Source organism: Hippoglossus hippoglossus, chromosome 13, assembly GCF_009819705.1.
Source record: "Hippoglossus hippoglossus isolate fHipHip1 chromosome 13, fHipHip1.pri, whole genome shotgun sequence".
Lineage (NCBI taxonomy): Eukaryota > Metazoa > Chordata > Actinopteri > Pleuronectiformes > Pleuronectidae > Hippoglossus > Hippoglossus hippoglossus.
Genome location: NC_047163.1, coordinates 18,735,218 through 18,758,075, shown reverse-complemented (window position 1 = coordinate 18,758,075; position 22,858 = coordinate 18,735,218). Strand labels below are relative to the sequence as shown.

Below are 22,858 nucleotides of genomic sequence, written 5' to 3'. Positions count from 1 at the left end.
CCATTCCTTATTCAAGTTGTATGTCTCTTTTTTGCAATTTCCCCATTTTGCCTTTTGTCAACATGACTTCCTTCATCTGCCTCATCAGCAGTTGTTGTAGTTGTTGTTGTAATCATGTGCCATATGACTGTGCTTACCCAACAGAACAGGAAATGTATCCCAAGTTGGTTGGTGCAAAAGTATAAAAGCCTATATTTATCAGAATTAGCAGAGATCTCTACGTGTTACTGTCATTTTGAATTCTGCTAATAATGACCTTTTTGACCTGTCTGTTGTAAAAACTATAGGTAAATACTGATAGACCTGGTGACAGTTGTTTGCTGTTGGGGAAGGGCATGTCTTTGTGTCATTGTATAAGCTCATAAAGGATGGCGATTGTGAGAGTTTTTGAAAGTTTTTTAATTATCCACTATGTCGGATTTTATCCAGAGGTTATGTCTGAATACGGCTTTAGTTAGTTCCAGGAGATTGACTCAATGTTGAGACATGTCTCCACTCTTGGTTAAAATAGACAGTTGCATTAAACACATGCAGGACAATTTTAGCCAATCCAGCAATGTTTGGACCTGTCTGAACTGTTAAATGGATTGCCATAAAATTCTCTTCAAATATTCATGGTTCCCACAGGGTTGAATCCCAATAACTTCTTTGTTCCCCTGGCTTTTCCTCCAGTTTTTTTCTTGGGGATTTGAGTGAACTATCTCAACAACTAACTGAGAGACCACAATGAAATTTGGTCCAGATTCATGTTTCCTGCTCTGTTCCTTTTAACTTTGATCAAACACCTTTAGACATGATGGCAATCCCACCAGCCTCACATGTGCTTTGGAACTTGCTAGCATGCTACACTAAGATGATAAACATTAGAAACATTATACACACTAAATATGAGCGTGTTAGCACTGTCATTTTGAGCAGGTTATCATGCTAATATTTGCGTTAAAGTACCATTGTGCTCACACAACCTCACAGAGCTGCTTGCACATGTCATTACATGTGACATGAATTTGATAGATGGCAAAGTTCAACCCAAATATCCAATTAATTTTCACTGTAGGGTTGAAGATGTGACAAAGATAGTTTAGTCATATCAAACAGATTTTGTTCCTGTGGTTGTTGAATCAAATTATTTAGATTTGGTCTTGGAACAGATTTTGACCTCTAATTAACTGTATTGTACTGTTTACAACCCGTAAAGCTAAAACCGAATCCTATATTGCAATTTCTTCTGTGAGCTCCCTCAAGCTCACACCACAGCTGACTGTTTCTGTTCACACTGCTCTGTGTGTATAGTGGCACTATATTCACTTGGCTGCATTGTGACAGTGTGGACACTGAATAAACACTGAGTAGAACTGCTCATGTCCCTTTTGTATGTTTGACGTGATGTGTTAACACACCACCATACTACCTCAGCACTTCTTGTGTTCTTTGCTCAATGCACAAAAGAAAACAGTCTGTTCTTTCTCAGGACTTTTTACTTCTGCAGATTTTCAGTGTATATCTGACTTCAACATAGTTGAATATGGTTAAAATTTAAAGAATATTTTTCTGTATTAATATAGTATGTGCGCCCATGACAGATTGCAGGTCCTTATTCACTGTAGTTTGTTGGAGCTCTGCTCATTTGCTGCTTTTAATGACAGTCTTAAGTGCACAGCTGAGCACCTCCAGGTCCTCCTTCATGGAGCTGTTAATGTTAAGCAAGCTGCGGCAGTGTGAGGTAGATGAGTCTAATTATAAGATTTCCTATATGTCAGAGCCCCATGACTCTCTCTCTCCTCCCTCCCTTCACCAGTGGCAGTGCAGATAATATTGTGCTTTTTTCCCTCTGTTTTAACATTAAAACTTAATTAGGAATTTCATTTGATCTGGGAATGAAGATTATTCACTGTCAAATCCTTCAAAATGTCCCTTAAAGTCACTAGGTCACCTTCCATGTGCCTTGAGGAGACTGTTGAAATATATAACTGTCTGTTATATCACAGTCTCTGTTGTATCGTGGATTGCTTATTTGCTCTGCTACTGATATAAACTGAACCATAAATATATAAGTGGAGATTGGTGTTGGTGTAAAAGGTAAACAGGAGAATAGGGAGGTGGAGTTTGTTTAAGTGAAATTGCTCTTGAGGAACATTGTGTTCTTGCCAGAGGGGCCCCCAGCCTGGTGTGTTTTTTTGTGAGTCCTAATTACACAAGGTATTGAGGCAGAACTGACACGGAGAGGGCTGAAAGGAAAGAGTGGCAGTACATGTTCTTGGATACTTTCAAGGGGGATTTTTGGAACTCATTGAGTTTTCCTAGAAAACGTGTTGTATGAACCTCCCTGGCCTCTGTCCAACATTCCTTTACAGAGATTTGCTTTCCATGTATTTAACAGGCTGTGACACAAAATCAGATGAACTGTTACTGCTCACTAAAGCACAGTCACACACTTATGCCTTTTTACACTGAAATTGCTGGTCGACCAGTTTGTCGTTCTTTTCAGACTGATGTTGAGTTGCTAGCTACTGTACAGAATGATAGACATTGCTCTCCTCATTTGTGTGTTATGAATGTGGCCTCATCAGCATATCTGTCTCAGTCACATCTGAACAAAACAAACAATCCTGACCTTTTGTCCTCAGTACATAACAAGTGTTTTCTTGTTGCCGGCACTAACACGGTCATCTGACATTGTGTGCTGCTGCTACGACCAAGTGCAGAATACTCAGGATTATGCTGGCCACTTGCGTGACAAAAGCACGTCAGCTCTCCACAAATGCTTAACCCCCCTCCTCTCTTGTAAACACACAAGCATGCACGCACACACGCACACAGGCTCCTCAGCTCCTCCAACTTCTCTAGTTTGACCATATCCCATCCCCCATGTTGTTACATAACTTTTAACTCCTGGAGTTGAAGTGTAATGCAATATCTGAATGAATAACCAGAAGCTCTGTTGTTGTTTTTTAGCTCACAGTGACTCTTGGAAGTTCTGAGTATTTCTTTTATGGTTTTTGTTTTTGTGCCACATATTTTTCAGTGCCTGTGTATTGTGTTGTCAGTTTTCACATCTCGGGATAAAAAACATCCTCTCAGCCTTCTATCTAGCCTACAGATTTGGTTGCTTGCAGAACAGCTTCTTAACGTTACATGAGTGTGACAAGGTTATGATGACAGTGGTGTTATTTATATCATAGTTGTTTTGGAATATTTGTGCTGGAAGGGAATGTTTTTGGAGCTCAGCCCTCATCTGGCAGCAAACCATCAATGTCCAAAGTCCAACAGTTTTTATTCCAGATGTGGCCAATGTTTGACAGTGTTCTCTAGAAGACATTTGTTCTTCTAATCACTTTGATCACTTGTCAAATTCATTACTGCTACTCTCTCAAGGTCCCCACAAGCAAAGGCTGCCCTATGTGCCTCTGTCCCCACCTGCCTCTTGAAATTCATCTAGCTCCTTGGCTATTAGGCAACAAACCAAACTGAGGAAACTGCAGCCGCCAGATAGTTGTTAAAGGGCCAAAACACACTGGATAAAATGTTCCTCCAAGCAGCAGATCTTCTTAGAATTACCCTCAGTCTCTGCTGTTTGTTGATTTACATTTTTTCTCTTACACTCACACACGTGTTTGTGTTTAAAAAAAAGCATTTTTGAGCAGTAATTTATTTCTGTGTGTGTGTGCTGGAGCAGAGGTCTCCCTGGCCTCATGGTGACTCTACTCCCATCCCCCCTCTTTTCCAGACTGCAGAATACATCCTCATTATGTAATCCCTCCCCTCTATACACATGCATATTCTCAGGCACATACAGTCAGAATGGGTACTGGTGGCCCTTCCCCCACAACCACCTGCACCTAATTGGAAAAACACAGTGTGTCCTTTCACAAATGTAACACAGAACCGACTGAAAATACTTTGACTATGTCCACACTAATCCTTTTTCATTTTTAAATGGTGCTTTTTGGTGTTTTATGAACTGTGTTTTTAGCTTTAAATTCGTGTTTCAGATTAAAATGTATGAGTGCAGTGTCGGGCTGAAAACTAACTGAAAATGTATTGAAACCGACATTTATTTTAGCCCCTTACCCTAAGCTTAACCATCACAACTAAATGCCTAACCCTAAACCTAATTCTAACCCTAACCCTAAAACCAAGCCTTAACCCTCAAACAACCCTTTGAATTTGTGAGGTACTGCCAAAATGTCCTCACAATGATGGTATTGAACCAAAATTGATACTATACCCCTACTAAACCCTAACTATAGAAAGACAAGCACACACACACACTCCTGCAGACAGGAGATACATTCTTCCTGCAGATTATGACGCAATGCTGTGTTTTAACTTCAGTGTTGAAGTGACGCCTTGAATATGAATTCAGCAGGTTTTAATGATCAGTTTTACGTGTGAGTGATTATGAAAAGGAAAGAGAAACAGAATCACTTGATAAACAACATGCAACTTCACCATAGATGTCAGTAAATCTTTAAGCAACTGACACAATCTTCAGAACCAAATTTACAACTTTTCAAAGTAAGAGCTCTGTAATTCTGCTTAGTATAAACCAGTGCAACTACAAAAAAACGTTGTGCTGTTACTTTGAAGACACATTCCAAACAGGAAGAGATTCTGTGAATGGTGTTGCCATTACAGTGACCTGTCTGTGTCCGATATGGTGATGAAAAAAATCACAATGATCGGATGGGGATTTTGACCATAAATCACATTGTTTTGTTTCTATTGGGTTTTTGCACCAGTTGCTTGAAACGTCCTAAACACTTAGTGGTTGTGAATTCTCCAGACACTGATCCACTCTGTTCACACATGGACTCGAGTGGACTATTCAAGCTGGCAGGGGAAAGTCTGTTCAATGTCCAAATGATGGGGACATTGTGTTCATACGTACAGCGCCGGTGGTTAAAATCTAGATAAGTTCAGGGTTACAGTGCATTATAGGATTGGATAAGACTTGAGCTACTTACCAACCAAACAAACAAGCTCTTTAGCATAGGGTCTGACGTCAGTTGACTTGCATAGTGGCACACTGTCGGAACTTGTGGTCACATTGTGTTTGAAGTGAGCTGAAGACCGTGAGAAATACTGGATTGCCTTTTGTTGTATTGTTCTACTCCTAAGAACAGAATTAAATTCTTCTGGCAGTGATTCATTGCATTCGATTCCATATACATGCAGACAACTAGATTCTGTGAGAGTGACCAAACAAAGCAGTATTTGGATTTTGGCGGAATTAAATCACTAAAACTTATCATTAAACATTTTAACTCTTATCACCCAACACTATACCCTCTTAAAGGAGCAAGCAACAACTTCATAGCTTGTATAAATACTACTTCTACATTTGATGCCTAAATACTACAATACTAGTGAGGTTTTATTTGCTGGGAGTTTGGTCATTTACCAAATCTCCATTGGGTCTGTGAGGGAAAAACTCCTTATGTTTACATTACATAATATTACATTTATTACAAAATTTAACTCCTCTGCTGACTTCATGACTAGTCTAAAAAGAGCCAACATTTAAATATTTTATCAGTCCAATTGATAAAGTGGTAATGGACTTTTTGTTCCTGATTTCAGTCAGTGTCTCAGTACCTAGAACTAATTGGTTAAAATGTTGGTGAAAGTTTGGTAGTTTCCTACAGAATTAAAGTAGCATTGTAAGATTTCTTACTGTAACAACGGGCATGTACAAAATGTGTGTTAAAGAACCCTTTGTGTCAAAATTAATTACTGATAACAGTTAGTCATTTAAACTCCTTTGGGATTATTTACTAAGCCATTAACCACCATTTGTACTCATGGAGTGTAAGTACAGTACATACAGTTCCTTGAATACAATATGCAAATAAAACTCTTAAAAAAAAGCAAATGTTCAGAAAAAGCCCTGGGGGGGTCATGAATAGAAATTCTGGTGTTGTGTGCATTGGATTCTATCCAGTGGCAGTTTTTTTCTTTGTGGTGAAGCAACAGCTGCTCCAGGATAAATGGCTTCTGTCACTGATCCTGTGTCTCTTCTGTTCCAGGAAACGCCCAACTCAGTTTTTCTCGTCATGGAGGTAAGTTTAGAAACGTGACTGTGTGGATATTTTCTGATCAGAAGTCATATCCTATTCTCAACAGCAACAACAATTAGTTACTTAACTATCTTTTCTTCATTAAAAGTAATTCAAGTGATGACATCAATTATTATACAGTACATGTGCCCATTACCACTACATAGCTCTCTAAATATTCATTACAGGGCAGTTGTTTACCCCCAATAATAGTTGTCTTCCCCATTTGACAGGCTCTCTTTCACATTTTGTCCAAATTTCCTCTTTTATTATGTTGAGAGCCTCGGCATCTTTCCCAGCTCTCTCAACTAGTTTGGCCCCACACTCTCAGCTGGCTGCAGGCTTAGAAAACAAACCTCAAGTTACTCACTAAAAATACACGCCTCTGTTTTCTAAGAATCATGTTCCTCGAAAGCCTAAGTTTTGACAGCTCCACAGCATACTCCGTTTATAATCCTTCACAATCTTATAGGTTTGGATCAACTGTCAAATTACTGATAATGTTTATTTGAGGATATTTACAATAAACTGTCTCTTCATCATGCTGTTTTCATAGCTGACACGATTGAAAGACAAGGCAGGGAGTAGGATTTTTTAGATAATTTACTTTTTGTTCTTATATTTTAAATTCTAAGCAGTCAAATGTTTTAATAAATATTGTGAGGATTATGTTCTCACTAAACTTTGAAGCATGACCCTCAGTCTGGTTTCATCAGTGCTGATGCTGGTTTTCCTTAGCTGAAAAAAAGCCTGTCTTACTGAAACACAGGTGGAAGTATAAGATGTAAGTAGATGAGTGCACTAAGCCAGGTGGAATCCCAATGACAAGAATACTGTGCCCTTTAAAGACTCAGTCTGGCGGGGGAAAACAGAACTCATTGGTTGCGACAACATTTTAAGTGAAGGAAGATGTTGTCTTGGAAGCTTAAGCGCAGCCTTCTGCCAACGTACAGTAGCAGACCGTTTGAATTAGACTCAAATATCACAGAAACTGCAGGCGGGCTTAACAGCGAGGCAAAATTATAGATGGCTAATTGCATACCTCTGGGTTTTTGACACTATCTTTAAATCCTGTTACCATGTAAGTGTGAAGGTGTGTGGGGCCATTATTGAGTTTTTCAGTCGCTTAAGTGTCTTAAATACACAGCATGATCTCCATCATCAATATCAAAGCATTAGATGAGGCCATGTCTTTTGGAAGGATGCTGTTCAATCAATAGCTTGTGAACCAGTACAGTTCAGACTTTTAGACCACCCCATTTCTTTTCTTTTTGCTTTAAAATGACACCTGTCTGTACATGACGATCGCCTCAGAGGCAGGAACAGCAGATTTAGAATCGTAACTTCATTCGGTCTCACTTGTCTGTTCTTATCCACTCAGCAGTTCAGGTTTTCTTAACTCACCACAACGACATCATCTGTCTGTTCTTGTCCCTCTTGAGAAGTAACTGCACTCGAGCAGAGGTTGTCAGCACAGATAAAGCAACAGCCGTTCAGCGGATTAATTGATGAGGCTGCTACTATCTGGGCTAGGAACAACCCACTGAAACCGATACACACCCATGATAACTAACTGTGCTTCTGAGCATGACATTGTTAAACCTTATTTTAATTGTTGCTGTTAGTGATTATGTGTCTCCCCACACAGTACTGTAATGGAGGTGATCTTGCTGACTATCTGCAAGGTAAGCATCACACTAATCTGTCTGACACACACACACACACACATACACACACACAGATTATTGCTCATCAAAACAAAGTTACTAATGCTGCAGATGAGGAAAATCCACAAGACTGCGATTGTTGTGAATGCAGGGTTAAGAAAATGTGCATGTGGTTCACTTATTATCTATGTGTGACGGATAGCTTGTGGAATATTGTAAGTTGGTATTATGTTGGAATGTTAGAGAGCATGATTGTCTGTGTGTTTGTGTGTGTGTGCACATCTGTGGGAGAGAGAGTGAGTGTTTATATGTGTCTCCATTAAAATTTCTATGTGGGGGATGTGAGTGTGTGTGTGGGAACCACTGCAGCTTTCTACAATGACTTCCTTCTCTAGTTCAGAGCCTGATAGCACACTGTTTATCATTGTGATAGTTTATAACAAAGGTCAACAGCTCTGGTTGAAGAGTAACAAGTCAGCTTCAGCTGAAATTATACATAATGGACATGTAATGGGAAGAGATGTTTAAAGATAGGGTTGGAACCTTGTTTCTGAGGCACTTTTTTTTATCTTATTTGATGAAATCTTCTTGTCCTGATAGCCCTCTGTGAAGTTGTCTGGGGAAAGTGTGGCCCTTGCAGGACTGTTATAAACATGATAATTTCATTCAGACCAAATTAAATGATTTGCTGGTGTACCTGCCGGTCACTAACCGACCTGCCTGCCTGCACGCACCCTGCTCGTGCTCTCAATGCACATGACTGGAGTCTTCAGTCAGAGAGACATACACCGCTGAAGCAGAGACTATAACCAGAAGTTGGGGAGCGATTCATAGAGAAGTCAGCTTGTAGCAGTTTTCAGGCAGTGTTCATGTGTTTTGGCAACGGCAAGAGGGTCGATCAGAAATGGGATGTATTGGTTGCAGTGTTTCAAAGTGTTGCCTGCTTACCAATCCTAGGTTTAACAGGATCAGAATCCCCCCCCAAAAGTAAAAATTAAGAACATAAATCAATCCAGATGCATACACACAGTGTCCTTCACTAATGATGCAGTCCTCCTCTCAGCCTTGTGGTGAAATTAGAATATATTTATACATAGATTTTAATAAAGGCTGTCGTGTATGTAGCATTCTAACACTAGTGAAACACCATGTGAGAAAAAGACAAACACTCCCAGTCATGGCTATCATTACAACACAGTTTCTATGACTAGTTTTACATTACCACTGAGGTGTCTGTGTTGTCAGTGATGTCATGGGTGAAGGATGATCTCTCTTACAGTAAGGGTCTAACGTTGCACTTGAGAGAACAGACAGTTGTTGAATAGATGTCTCTGGTAGTTCTGAGTGAAAGACATTCACCACAACTTTTCTCCTCGAATGCTTGTAGGTGGACCTTGCTGAGAGACATTATGAAAGACACTGTGATAAGACACTGTTTCAAAGCAAATTTTGCTTCATAGATTATGCACTTTACCATGCACTGTTCCATCATTGGTAAATTTATTTAACTTCATAATTGAGTTTAAAGGTTTGTTTTTGACTTTGGAAACAGAGGTTTGATGCAAAAATCTTAACTGAAGGTTCTCAAGATGTCCTCCAGAGCTTTTAGCTGCAACCCTTTTCAACAACATCACTTGAGGGGAATTGGATGAAAGCTCCAGAGGAAATTCAGTATGTGGATTTTATAGTCTGGTATTGTGTAGTTTGTATGGGTGTCTTGGTTGTTTTTTACATTCCCCCCTCCACTGGGCCAGCGACCACATGGGACCTCATAATCCATTGGAACTTATATGTAAAACAGTCAGAGGCTAGCATACCCATTGCTCCCTCTCTCTCCCCAGTTCAGACCGTGGTTCACCTGTTGGAATCTCAAATCCCTTCAAATTAATGGCAGTTTGCCAATACACCTCCAAGGCTCCAGACCATTTAGTCACATTTTGCGAAATTTTATAACTAGTCGCACCATGGCGACTTGCAAATATGCCCCCTGTTTTTGGTTAAAATCATCAATGTATAGGCTATCACTTAAAATACCAACAGCGAGCGAAACATTTTGTGTGTGTGCTCCCAGACCCTTCAGACTGGGAGCGAGGTGGGGTCTTTACACATACAGGCCCCGGGGCCCCGCCCCCACTCAGTCACACACAATGATCAGCACTGCTGCTTCATGATCAGACGCAAAAGCAGAAGTCAGTTTGTACCGTGCTGGAGTTTCCTGTGTCCTCCCTCCACACTGACCTGCAAGTTATTAGCACCTGATAAGTAAATGAAGTTTGCTTAGTGTTTGTTTGATTCGCTCCATAGTTTATGAGGCTGCATTTAAACATCATGAAAAATGTATCACAGTACAACACGAGACACGGTCAGTGCTAAAGTGACCGGAGGATCTTGATTCGTTATCGGACATCATCGATTAATAACGAAATACATGATAGTAAGTTTGTCATCTAAATCATAGCCATTCTGTTTACTGAGCTGGTTACACATACCACGTTCCAAATGTTTAATATTTATTCAAGAGCAATTTATGTTAACAGAGGCAGATTATATGATATATATATATCATTTTATATATTGTTTTGGTTGTGAAGAATTGAAAGTCCATTGCAAGAGTGAGCTTGCAGGATTATGCTCTAATATTATAATTTTTCAGTGGTATGAAATGGTTCAAAATGATGACTAATATCATTTATCACATAATTTCTGGGAAAATATATCATCCAACAAAATGTATTATCATGACAGGCCTACCTTAATATTTTCAATAATGCACCAAGTTAGAGGTTTCCTTGCACATTTTACAGCTTTAGTTCTCTGAGAATCTCTTTCATATCCAAGCAAAATTGATATTGTAGACTGAAATATCCCTAACTGAATCGATATTGAATAGATTTGAGAAAGTCTGTGGCGATACCCAGCCCTAATCAGCATGAATTTAAAGTAAAAGTGCAGAATAGACAATTTCAGAATAATATACGACAGGTTTCTCAGCATAGAAGAGGATTAAATCTGATGATTAAATCGGACCTGATTAGAATACGTCTTGAGGGAACTAGCTTGGTGGAGGTTGATGCTAAGAAGACTGTACAAATGAGGTTCAGTTGGGGCAAAAGAGCTACTAGGCTACAAGGGTTGGCCTTCAGAGGTGACAATACCTAGTGGTCCTCAGGGGGATGTGCTCTAAAGGGAGGGGAAGGAGAGGCATTCTGTAAGAGGAAGTTCCTTGTTTTGTTGTGGTTGCTATTTTGTAAATGTTCTATTTATTACAAAAACATTTATCACTAAAACCGTTTAGATGGCAAAAAATATCAATGTGTTGCATTGTGTGTCATTGTAAGTGGTACGCCCACATTTTGCGCATTTGCCCCTAAAATTTTCAGTAAGGAGCACCAGTGCTACTAGTGGAAAATGTTTGTCTGGAGCTCTGACCTCTTAGATAACCACACGTGGTTAAAAGCATAGATTGTGTTGCTGGAACTGCTCTCTTATCACTGCACTTTTGCATAATGTCCCATATGTCCACATGTGCAGTTTGCAGAGTGGGTCATGGTCAGAGCCATCAGAAGAAGAGTAGTCTAGCAGTGTCTGCTTGAGTGACACTGATGGTTGTGAGATAAAACCACAGTATTAGTGTTCAGACTGTTACAGTGCTCTGTACCCTAAAGCTCCTCGTGGTGAACTCGTAAATCCCTGAGACAGTGTGCTTATCAGGTGGGGGGCTTCTGTGTACACTTAGAGTTTCAGTAGGTGTTTCATAAGGCTTAAACACCACATAGGTAATCACCATAATTCACAATATAAAAGGATCTTCATTGTGAAGGGTTCTACTACTTGTTACACAACCTTTCCATGTCAGAAGTTGGTCCACTGTGGTGGGCAGAGAGGACCTAGCCCTTCAAATCCTAGATTAATGTTGGTAAGCTTACTGGTTTGATCGATGCACACACTGCAATCACAATGACTTAACAGAGAAAAAGGGAGAGAGAGAGAGTTAGTTAGAAAGAGTTAGAAAGAGGGAGAGAGAGGAATCCTCTTAGTTTCACATCAGATTAGACTTATTTCACTACCACTAGGGAATAGGACCTTCACTGCCTCAATTTACTATTAACCTCAGAATTATTACTATAATATGCTAATTATAAGATTTAATCAAGTGAGGCTAATAAGTACTTTCTGTGGAACAACAGATGTTTTTCTTTCTAGTGTAGAAGTAATGAAGGAGCAGCCCCAGTACAAAAACATGTCCACTAGCCCATGTTGTTGTTGTACTGAAATCTTTCTCTTGCCTTATTTAAAGGCAGAAGTGCTGTGCTTTATTATGTAGCTGGAAGCAACTGAATGAGATCAATAGGAAACCTTTTAAACGCTTACCAAGGGATATGCCTGAGCAATAAAGGCAGCAGGTTTCTCATTATTGAGAGGAAACATTGAAGAGATCTCAACCTGTTGCATCAGCTCCAGCAAATGTGAACTGATTGACAATCCTGGGTGACTTTTCATTTTATCTCCCCTTTTCTTTAGCTAAGGGGACCCTGAGAGAAGAAACACTGAGGGTTTTCCTGCAGCAGATTTCTGCTGCCATGCGCATCCTCAAAAGCAAAGGAATCATCCACCGTGACCTAAAACCACAGAACATCCTGCTGTCGTACATTGGCCGCAAGAAGTCCACCATCAGCGGCATTCGCATCAAAATAGGTAACAATCCTTATAGACTTGTTGTGCACATTGACAAGAATTTGTCAGAACTTTATTGTAGCTACTCTCTGTAAGTGCTTCAGGTTTTCTGAAATTTGAAAATCTTTTTGTAACAATCATAATCAAATACCTTAGATTTATACATTCTAGATTTAATATGCTTATGTATCTAGTGTCTTAACAACTAGAATAAAGTATATTTCCAACCTTTCAAATGCTGACTAAAATAAAAACTGTGCAGTGCATCTATTGATTCCAGATCTATAATTATCATTTTTTGGAAAGATTTTAAGCAGCTTCCTAAAAGTCATGCTGTCTGCAAGTGGCCTGAAATATGTTTGGTCAACAGTAGAATGAGAAGCAATTACAATGGCCATGGAAGAGAGCATATTATTGGCTAAACATTTTTGTGTACATTACCTTGACCATCAAACAAATAGCTCTCTAGAGTCCAACAATGCTGTATTTTGTTAGTTGTAATCGTTACATTTACTAACTGGTTTCTTTCATATTTCTGTCCTGCAGCTGACTTTGGCTTTGCACGGTACCTCCAGAGCAACATGATGGCTGCCACACTTTGTGGGTCACCCATGTACATGGTCAGTGTGTCATACTCTATGTGTTGTGTGTGTCTAGAATAGCTGTTGAGGTCAGGCCTTTTTAAAATTACCTGTCAGCTTTCTCAGCAGTATGTTACATAACTGCTAATTACTGTGGAGCTTAACTTGTGACCTCCTCACCCTCAGGCCCCAGAAGTCATCATGTCCCAGAACTATGACGCCAAGGCCGACCTCTGGAGCATAGGGACAGTCATCTACCAGTGTCTGGTTGGCAAGCCACCATTCCAGGTTCATACTGAGTGCAACAAAGTTTAAGTGACAAATGTGTTTTGTAAATGTGTGTGTCTGTGCATCTAATTTCTATGTTAATCTTTGCAGGCCAATAGTCCCCAAGACCTGAGGATGTTCTACGAGAAGAACAAGAGTCTACAACCTATGTAATCACAGAAGCTGTTGATGAAATATCTCTGCTTGCATCTGTTTTAGTATTTGTAGTGGTCGCCATTTGATCCTCCACTTTGGTCCTAACTGAATTATCTCAACATCTATTTTATGGATTGTTATAAAATCTTATACAGACACCCACAATTCCCAGACAATGAAGCCTACTGATGATCCTTTAAATGTTCCTCTTGTCCCACTAGCAGGTTGACATGTTGTCAGCACATCAATATTTCCCCCAGGCATCCAAAGACTTTATCATCTGGCACAGTGTGACATGCATTGAACTTGTAAGATTGTTGTTTTCCCAGGCATCAAAAAAGACAATAATATACCCATGCTCTCTTTACCCAGCATCCCGAGAGAGACTTCCCCACAACTTGGCGATCTTCTTCTTGGGTTACTGCAGAGGAATCAGAAAGAAAGGATGGACTTTGGTGAGTGCTGACATAAGAGTACTGTCCTTAAATATTACATGCTACATGTATTGTTGGTTTTATATACTTTGTGTCCTGATCTTGTAACCCCTCCCTCTACAGACACATTTTTCAGCCATCCTTTCTTGGAGCCATCACCCACCATTAAAAAATGTAAGCACAAAGGTGTTCCTGAGAAGCACAAAATACTGTTCAACATGTTCTCATATTCCAGCCTGAAAACACCATTAACTGTGTATCTATTTGCCACAGCATGTCCAGTGCCGGTCCCCAGCGCCACCAATACCGTGACGGATTGTTCCTTTGGCAGCTCTCCATGCATTCGTTACAACTCTCCTCCTGTGAGTCTGATATTACTTTATATTAGAAATCCTCATTCAGAGGGGATTATACCTTCTGTGCTTGTTTGCTACAAACAGTGCTGAAAGATTAAACACTGCGTCCAAAAGGGGAAAACAGACCGAGCCTTCTTAAAATTTCTAGCATCATTTTACAAACTCATTTATCACAAATCAAATCCTTTGAAAAACTTATCTTCACCACCAAGTTTATACATGAATGATTCTGAGCATAATGTGTTCCCCAGAATAAGTGCCACTGCTCATTATAACAATCTCTTTGCACAGTGGCACATCTATCTCACAGCAGCAGTGGGAATGCAGGGCCAGTCACTTTCTCAGGATGTCAGTGTTCACTGTAACTATATGATTACATTAGTTTGACAGTCAGCACTGCCTTGCCTGGAAGTCATGTAATTTCATCATTCAGGAATATTGTTCTCTCTCTCTCTCTCTCGCTCGCTCTCTCGCTCTCGCTCTGTCTCCGTCTGTGGAAACAGTCTCTCCCAGACATGCAGACTCTTGCAGAAGATGGTCTTTCATCCCCTCCGCTTGGTCCTCCCAACTTCCTGCAGCTGTCCAAAGAGTCTGCAGGAAGCACCAGCAGCAAGAACTCGTCCTGTGACACTGACGACTTTGTCTTAGTGCCTCACATCTCCACTGACAGCTGTAAGTTCTATCAGACATATTGTACAGACACATGCTGTGCCTACACCTGTATTTCCCCAAAATAGACTTATGTGTTAATCATAACATTATTTTAAAGGGATTTCCTGCTTTCACTTTGTTTATGTCGGTTGATATTGATATATTTCACAATATCAGTTAAGCCACTATTCCTGTAATGTTTGAAGAATCTCATAGACCTGAAATTCTCTTCTCTGCAGTAGATTTAGAACCTAAAAAATGACCAGGAATTGTATGAGCTTTTATGAATGACTTGAGTATCTAAAATGATCTATATATAACCATAAAAATCTCCAATCATGTCAACCATAACTATTCATCATGCTGTAATATATAAACAAATGCTGGTTCACATACTAAACAGTACAAACAGTATCAACAACATGTGAGTTGTGGAACAAAAGTAAACACATTAATTTACATGTCCAATATATGAACACATGGACATGCACTAACATCTGTTCTGTACAAGCATGCAAATGTCTTGAAACATACCACATCTACAATACAGTCTCATCGAAGTCTCATTCAGTACCTGCCAGTGACACACACACAGCACGTCACTTAATCCACAGCCAGTAAATTAGACAGCTGCTAAGCATTTCATGTTGTAATTGTAGACTGCAGTCCACAAAGAGAAGGCACGCACACTTACCCTCTTGACTGGTAAAATGAATCCTCGTGATCTGCACCTGCTGCAACACACAGACATGCACACTCACTTGCTTGTCCTTTGCTCACAATGAACTAAGTGCAAAGCTTTGTGTGTGTCGGCTGGTATTTCAAGTGGCATGTAATCAGCTAATACTGTAACTGATAATGGTACATCATCATTTATTAGTTATTAGCAAAGCTTTTTACACCACTCACATTCTATTCTTTTCTTTACTTCTGCAGATGACCAACCAATGGGAGCTTGTCGTCGGCCGTCCAGTGAGTTCCTCATGTGTGCAGGGTGAGTACTATGCCGCCTTTGAAATCAAGTGTATATTTTTAGTTTTGAAAATTAATCTCATAATGTTTTTTCAATTAGTTGAAATAATAATGAGCCAGTGCTCAAAGCTATAAAAAAAGAAATTAAGAAACCCTGAGACAGTATTTGTAAGAATAAAAACTGTTGCACACACACAAGAATAAATGGGATTAATGGAATAAAATAATCTTCTTGGTTTTCTTGGTGAAACATGTTGAAGAGTAATAGCAGAATAACAACTAGCATTGTTCTTTCTATAGGTAACGCAATCCATCTACTATCATCTGTAAGCTCACTAATAAACATATTATTTCTTGTTTCTCTTAGTTTTTCTGAAAAGGATGTGGTTTTATGAGGTTATGACAGGTTAGATGCAGCATCAGTTGAAGCACGTCAGTCTACAGAGTCACAGGAAAGATTGTGTTGGTGATAAATATCCTTTGTGCTTCAACTGCCTCCATGGTGGTCACATGTCTCTGGTACTGTTATTTAGGAGGCTGAAAAATTTGGCAGCCCCATCTCTGACGGGTTCACCAGAGTCAGAGTAAAAATACACTGTCTATGCTATCGAAGTGTGACATGGTGCTACAAGGGACACACTGCTTTGACTTCATGTGTATGTGTGTAAGGTCATATGATCTATTCTTCTCTTGAAATACCAGTAAAATAGCACGATTAGTGAGTTATGAATCAGAGTTGGCCAAACAACAGGGTGGTGCTGTGATAAATAAAGCACGCGACTCACCAAGGGCTGTGGGATAAGAATAACTTCACACAGTTGCCAAAACTCATCTGCAATAACAAATTGTGACTGTTATTACGGTGCCTCAGCTGTGTTGTGCTCACAGGTCCAGCAACCACAGTGAGAAGATGTATAAACTATAACAGTAGATCTCAATATTCAACCTTTGTTTCTGAATTGGTTTAAAATTTAGCTTTAGGTCAAATGTAAGAAGTAGAAAAATGCATATATTACAACATAGGCAATTTCTCTCTCGGAAAGTCCTGCTGTCTGTTACTTCTTTGTTTATTCTCTTTCCTTTGTTTAGGAAATATAAAGCTGGCATTATTCCCAATGTTCCTTCTGCATTGCCAACAACACTAACAAGTGTTGTTCAGTTTGTCAATACATTCTCTACTTTGTCTGTGACATTCAACCCAAATCCTATTGGCTCTTACTGAAGATGCAAATCTCTGGTTTTGCATTGTTCACAAATATATTTTCAATTTTAATAAAGTCTCAGAAATCTACTCTCCAGCAATGGAATAAGACTCAGGGCTTTAGAATGCCAGAAGGTGTCTGTATGATTGAATCAAAATAAAATACAATGTGTGTGTTCATGGTATCGTAAAAACAACAAAGCTCTATTGTGCAGTAGAATATGATATGGCAGGCACTGATTATACCCACAATGTTCTTTGTTAGTGGAATACATTAATCATTTTTGTCTTTTCATGGGATTTGTTGACAGTTGGAAAAACGTTAAATGTCACCAGCCGTGTCCCTTAAATCCTGTTGTATTTTTATCAACGCAACAATAGTCATCACACCTACTACACAACATCATGTCCACCACTCATTTTCCTGTGGTTCTGTGTACTGTAGAGTTTCAGAACTGACACTATGGGTTATATGAAACCCCTTTTATCTTGCTGCTTTCCCTTTTGCACATGTTAACAGCCTCAAGCAAAACAGTTACCTCCTCTCTGTTCCCTCTTAATTGCACCTGCATTTGATTTTCTTGCTGTTCTGTCAGTCTCATCCCCCTATAACTATTTAATCCCATCTGTTGTCCTCCCAACGGCTTTCACCATACCAATCAAATGTTCCTACATAAATTAGGTAACCATTGACACGAGATGAACCATTTTTGTCTTCATTACTGCAGTTTCCCCTTACAATTTAGTAACAAGAACTTTGCTATCAAAGAACTCAGAAATCCCAGCCTTGTTTATCCTCTGTCCTCTGTGTGACCTATATTGATTGGTGACGAAGAAGATAGAGGGAAAAAAAAGGAACAGAAAATGGGTTTGGGAAGATGGCGATAAGAGCAGGGTGCTCCCATTGTAATGGTGATGTCATTGTAAAGAAAAACAAAAGATAAGAAACAGGACAGGAGAGTCTAGGTAGGGAAGTGAGGGAGATAGATGAGGAGAAAGAGAAGTGAAAATGAATAAATGCTCAAATGGTTTAATCCCATCCCCCCTCTGCTGGGCTGCTTGGTAAAATCCAGGTCAGTTGAGAGACAGACTTCATTCACTTCTGATCCAGTCTCCTCTTCCACTCGTGTGTCTTTTTTAAAAGCAGCTGTTCACTGACTAACAAATCCTCTCTAAATACATCTTTTCACAACTTGGAGAAAAAATAGCCTCGATCATGGGCTACAGTATCAAATGTCATTCTGGTCAGTGTTCGGTTAGTGGAGCAGGGCAGCACATGGTGAGGTTTATTTCTCAGAACTGCAGATGTCCCACAAAGAAACTGCTCCCTGATTCTTTGTCCGGACTTGTCTTTGCCTCACGTGTCCGCCTCTTCTCTCCCCTGTCGACCCACCCAGGCTTCTCATCATTACATAACACTGGTTTCCAACTGGTGCTGTACTCTAATGGCCATTTCCTTCACTCCTCCTCCTATTTTTGCATTATATATGTAGTCAGAGGCCCGGTGTTGTGATGAGGTCATGACTTTGTATTCTAGAACATTATGTCTCCTCTAGAATAACAAAGGAATGTAAATTAAGCTGTCTCTTTTCACTTCCCCTCCTGTGTCGGCTGTACACAGAGAACCAGCCTTGCATGTGCCATTGGTTGGCCCCACCTCCAACCCTTCCCCCAGCGGGATGAGCTTGAAGCTGATTGGTCCTGCCTTTGTGTTTACAAGGAAGCCCAACCTCCTTTTTCACCCACTGACTCCCCTCATGATGTCCCAGGCTAAACTTAGTTCCTCAACCTGCCTCCATACTGAAGTAAACAAAGACCTCAGGGCGACAGAGACAAAGTCCCTACATTAAGAATTATTCGAGTAGCAGGACTCAAGCAGCAGTCCTTTGGAGATTTAAATAATTATTGGCAACCTGAAGATGTCCTGCAGTTATGGAAGTGTCAGCAGCCTTCATAGGACTAGCTAAACAAACGCCTCTCCTGGTTCTTCCCTTCCAGGCAGCCGCAGCCCACCCCAGGACAAACCCCCATGGTGTCCCCACGGGCCGAGACCACCCCCATCCCAGTTCCCACCCAGGTCCGCAACTACCAGCGCATCAAGCAAAACCTCTCCAGCAGCCCTACTACCACACTCTACGGCTCCCCCAGGTAAGAGCTGCCTCTGCTGGGTCTGAGGGTGATGTAAGTCCTGACTCGACTCTGCATGATTCATTTATTCCTCACAGTGATTAGTTATTAAACACCTGGAATGAACACCTGTTTGCCCAGATCAACTTGGGACTAATGTTTGACTCAACAATTAGTGATGAGAAGTTTTAGGAGTGACTTGTGTAATGAAAACTCAGGATGTTATTTCATCAGCCACAAAGTTGGACTAATATTGCATCAGCTTGAATTTGTGACTTCCCAACCGGTTGCCGGGAGGATTTGTCGGGGGTTTTGTCTGAAGACAAAGCAGATGGGAGGACAGAAGAAGACAAAAGGGTGACAACTTGTTTCACAGACAGATTAGTTCAGTTGTTTCCATTCCCAGTCTGTTTTCTGAAAAGGAGAGCACAAGAGGTACTGTGGATTGTAATCAGCTGTACTTTATTGGTAATGTGTTTGTTATTGCAACGCTTATTTGTGCTGGTGTCTGTATGGGCTTGTGTTCTTCTGGTGGTTTACTTGTGTTGTCATTTGCCATTAAAATCCCTTTGTTGTGGTTGTAGCTCTGAAGATTAGGATTAGTTTAATGTCTCAAGAGAAGCACCTTGTTCGGTTTATGTCTCTGGGGGTTAGAGTAAACGTCTCCCTCACCCTGCACCCTTGCTCTGCTTCTTTGTTCACCTGTCTCACTCGTCTTTCTTGTCAATCTGTTCAGGGAAGATTAAAGCCTTTCACTATTGTTTTTCTCACTGTATGGAGCAACAATATGGCAGGTAGAAACTCTGAGGGAACTTCTTTATATACCTTTACTGTATAGATCTTAATATTGCTCTGTCAAACAAAAAAAAATCTGTAACCAGATCCTGACATAAGACTGAAACCCAGAGGAAGCGACAAGGGAAGTTCATGTTGATCTGTTGATATTACCAATTAACATTTAGTTACAGAAATTAGCTTTTGTGCACCTGCAATATTGTTTCTCAGTTGAACAAATCCAGCACAGGTAACATGCCACATGTTGGGAATGGGAGATGTTCCTTCCTCTTTTAAGATCCAGAGAATTTAACTGTGTTTTAACTGTAAATTGTTTCAGATGCACAATTTGTCTTTATCTAATGGACACCGGTTTTTCATTTTTTGCTTTGAGACAACTTAACGTTAACCATGCTATTTTAAATGCATTCCCCACATTTGTTAAGGCAATCTCAATGTTTGTACGATATTTATGTCTGTACTATAAACATAACTAACATTTTACATGGTATTTATTGTGAAATTTATATCCTCTGCAGTTGTATCCAGGGCATTTTATTTTACTTCTCCTCAGATGATGTAGTGCATCTCAGTAATTACATGAGACCCTACAAGCCCCGCCTCTCCTAACACCTATAACACCCTAATGTGCCGACTAGAACTTGTTTTTTTGGTGCACTTCTTTAGCTGATCTCCCACATATTGTCATATTGAGCAAATTTAGCCTTTAGTGCTTACTAAGGGTTTAGTTTTGTCTCCCAGTAAGTCAAGATAAAAGTGAGTCTGGTAAATGTACAACAACTCACTGCAGTTGTACCACATATTCTGTGGGATGGATATGAACTGTGCAAATGAGTTTCCACAGCAGAGTTTCCCACACATTCTTTGTTTCTGTGTGACTCAGATCTACTTAGTGTACAGTGTTGCAGCAGTAACAGCTTGTATTTACCAACAAACTGAAACCCTCTCAAAAAGGAGATGCATCTCAAGGGATTTATGCTGGAGAATAAACATGTACTACTAAATTATTATTTGATCATTAATATTTTATTTAACTCTTTTAATTAGTTAATGTTTAATAAGGGCATTTATTCTCATGGATCTGAAAACTGAAAAACTTTTAGAACTGAATTTTACTTCCACCTAATGTTTTTTTGTGATTATGTATGTGTTTTCTAGGTCTGGCACAGTGAGGCGCTCCAACACTAGCCCAATGGGGTTTCCCAAAGTGGCCTCAGGGTCCCCAGGTTCTGCAGATGTCCCTCAGACAGTGAGCCGACGCCTCTCTATCGGCAGCTCCCGGCCCTATTCGCCCTCACCTCTTGGTAAGGTCATGTCTAGACATATCTCCAAGCTCATTTGTCAATCAGTAACATATTTTAGACAGGAGCTGGACATGTCTCAAAGCTCACAATTTGAAATCACTGTGTTTACAGTGGGCACCATCCCAGAGCAGCTGGGTCAATGCTGCTGTCATCTGCAGAACCATGAGCCTCGCAGCCGGAGCTCCTCTGGAGGTCAGTTCATGTGCAAAACTTCAGCTGCTCCCTACAAAGGCCAAATATGCTCACTTGGTTTAGCTTTTAAATTAAATGAATCAGTAAGTTATTAGCAGTAGCTCTAGTAAATTGTTTTGATCCTCTTCTCTGCGTCATGACTCTGTTATTGTCATGTCAAGTGCATGAGTCACCATGAGTCAAGGTCTTTTTAAAAGTCTCTGACGCTGCTGTTATATTCATACTTCAGACATATCACAACACCGGGACTGTTTGTGGCAAGAGGATTGCTGTCATGGTGACCATTTAAAAAGAGGGGGAGTTACAATGTACTCTCTGAAACGGAGCCTCAGTCAGACAGACAACAGTACTTTGTCCCCTGTGATGGAAAGTCTCACAAACAACCAGATTTTATGACCCACACAGTCTGTGAGGAAAGTGCCACGACTATTTTCTTTTGTTGAAACGGTTTGATGAAGCAAAGCTCATGAATGTGTCATCAGAGCAAATGTTAGAGCTAAAGAATACAGCTGAGTGACATCAGAGACATGCAGGGACATCTCCTCTGACCACAGAGGATGTTTACAAAGATGTACTGTCCATGATCAACCTTATTTTATAATTATTTACTATTTATTACTCTCTTGTTGGGTTGTTTATGGGAGGCTGTTAAATTTAACTAAGTTAGAGTTTCTCTCTCTACCTTCTTCAGGTTCTCCTGTCCCGTCCTCCCAGCTCCTTGGGGCTCGGCTCCAGAGCTCCCCCACGTTGACTGAGGTCTACCAAACCAGGCAGAAGCTCCACAAGCAGCTGTCAGACCCCGTTCAGCCTTCCTCCTCCTGCAGTCACTCACCTCAGCTCGGCAGACCGGCAAACCTTGGCTCCTCACCGACCAAGTTGCTGGGCTCCTCGCCCCGCACGTCCGACTGGCTGCAGAAGTCCCCGCTGCCCACCATTATTGGTTCTCCTACCAAGGTGAGTGCAATTCTTGGTGAGTCAGCAGATGGCCAATACTAATAATAGAAATAAACATGTCATTGAGGTTTTCTCAAAAATTCTTTTTCATCCAGATCATTTTGGCACCGTTTAAAATTCCCAAAACGCAGGCGTCCTGTAACTTGATGGCACTGGCAGACAGCCCTGTGCCCACCAAGACCTTGGCAGATGCCCGGGATATCTGTGCCCACCACTGCAGCCCGTACGTCACTGGACGGCCAGCTGCCCCTGAGGCCAGTAAAACCTTTGGCAGGTAGGTCTCACTGAAAGAAACACATCTCATGTCTCCATACATCTCAGCCTCTACCTTAACTAAAGGTAGAATGATGCATAAATATACATTAACGGATTGTATTAAATCTAATGGGACACTGGAAGAGTTCTTAGCTGCCTACTTATTTATTTAGTTTGCTGGGTTTAAATTGTTTAAAAGTGTTTAAGTTTTCC

The 22,858-nt window shown here is 40.4% G+C and overlaps 1 protein-coding gene across 3 annotated transcripts in view; it reads left to right on the top strand.

Annotated features, from left to right (window-relative positions):
- The window catches only part of ulk2 (unc-51 like autophagy activating kinase 2), a 37,119-nt gene that overhangs the window by 7,762 nt on the left and 6,499 nt on the right, over positions 1–22,858 (top strand). For 2 of the 3 annotated variants that reach the window (XM_034605299.1, XM_034605297.1), the window contains exons 4-19: positions 6,030–6,062; positions 7,708–7,744; positions 12,248–12,421; positions 12,947–13,020; positions 13,168–13,269; positions 13,360–13,418; positions 13,777–13,859; positions 13,962–14,012; positions 14,112–14,200; positions 14,698–14,866; positions 15,782–15,839; positions 19,017–19,166; positions 21,099–21,244; positions 21,356–21,436; positions 22,128–22,390; positions 22,486–22,664. In XM_034605299.1, the coding sequence (XP_034461190.1) occupies positions 6,030–6,062; positions 7,708–7,744; positions 12,248–12,421; positions 12,947–13,020; positions 13,168–13,269; positions 13,360–13,418; positions 13,777–13,859; positions 13,962–14,012; positions 14,112–14,200; positions 14,698–14,866; positions 15,782–15,839; positions 19,017–19,166; positions 21,099–21,244; positions 21,356–21,436; positions 22,128–22,390; positions 22,486–22,664 (1,748 nt within the window). The remainder of the gene's footprint in view (positions 1–6,029; positions 6,063–7,707; positions 7,745–12,247; positions 12,422–12,946; positions 13,021–13,167; positions 13,270–13,359; positions 13,419–13,776; positions 13,860–13,961; positions 14,013–14,111; positions 14,201–14,697; positions 14,867–15,781; positions 15,840–19,016; positions 19,167–21,098; positions 21,245–21,355; positions 21,437–22,127; positions 22,391–22,485; positions 22,665–22,858) is intronic. The other variant, XM_034605298.1, reaches the window with a different exon arrangement.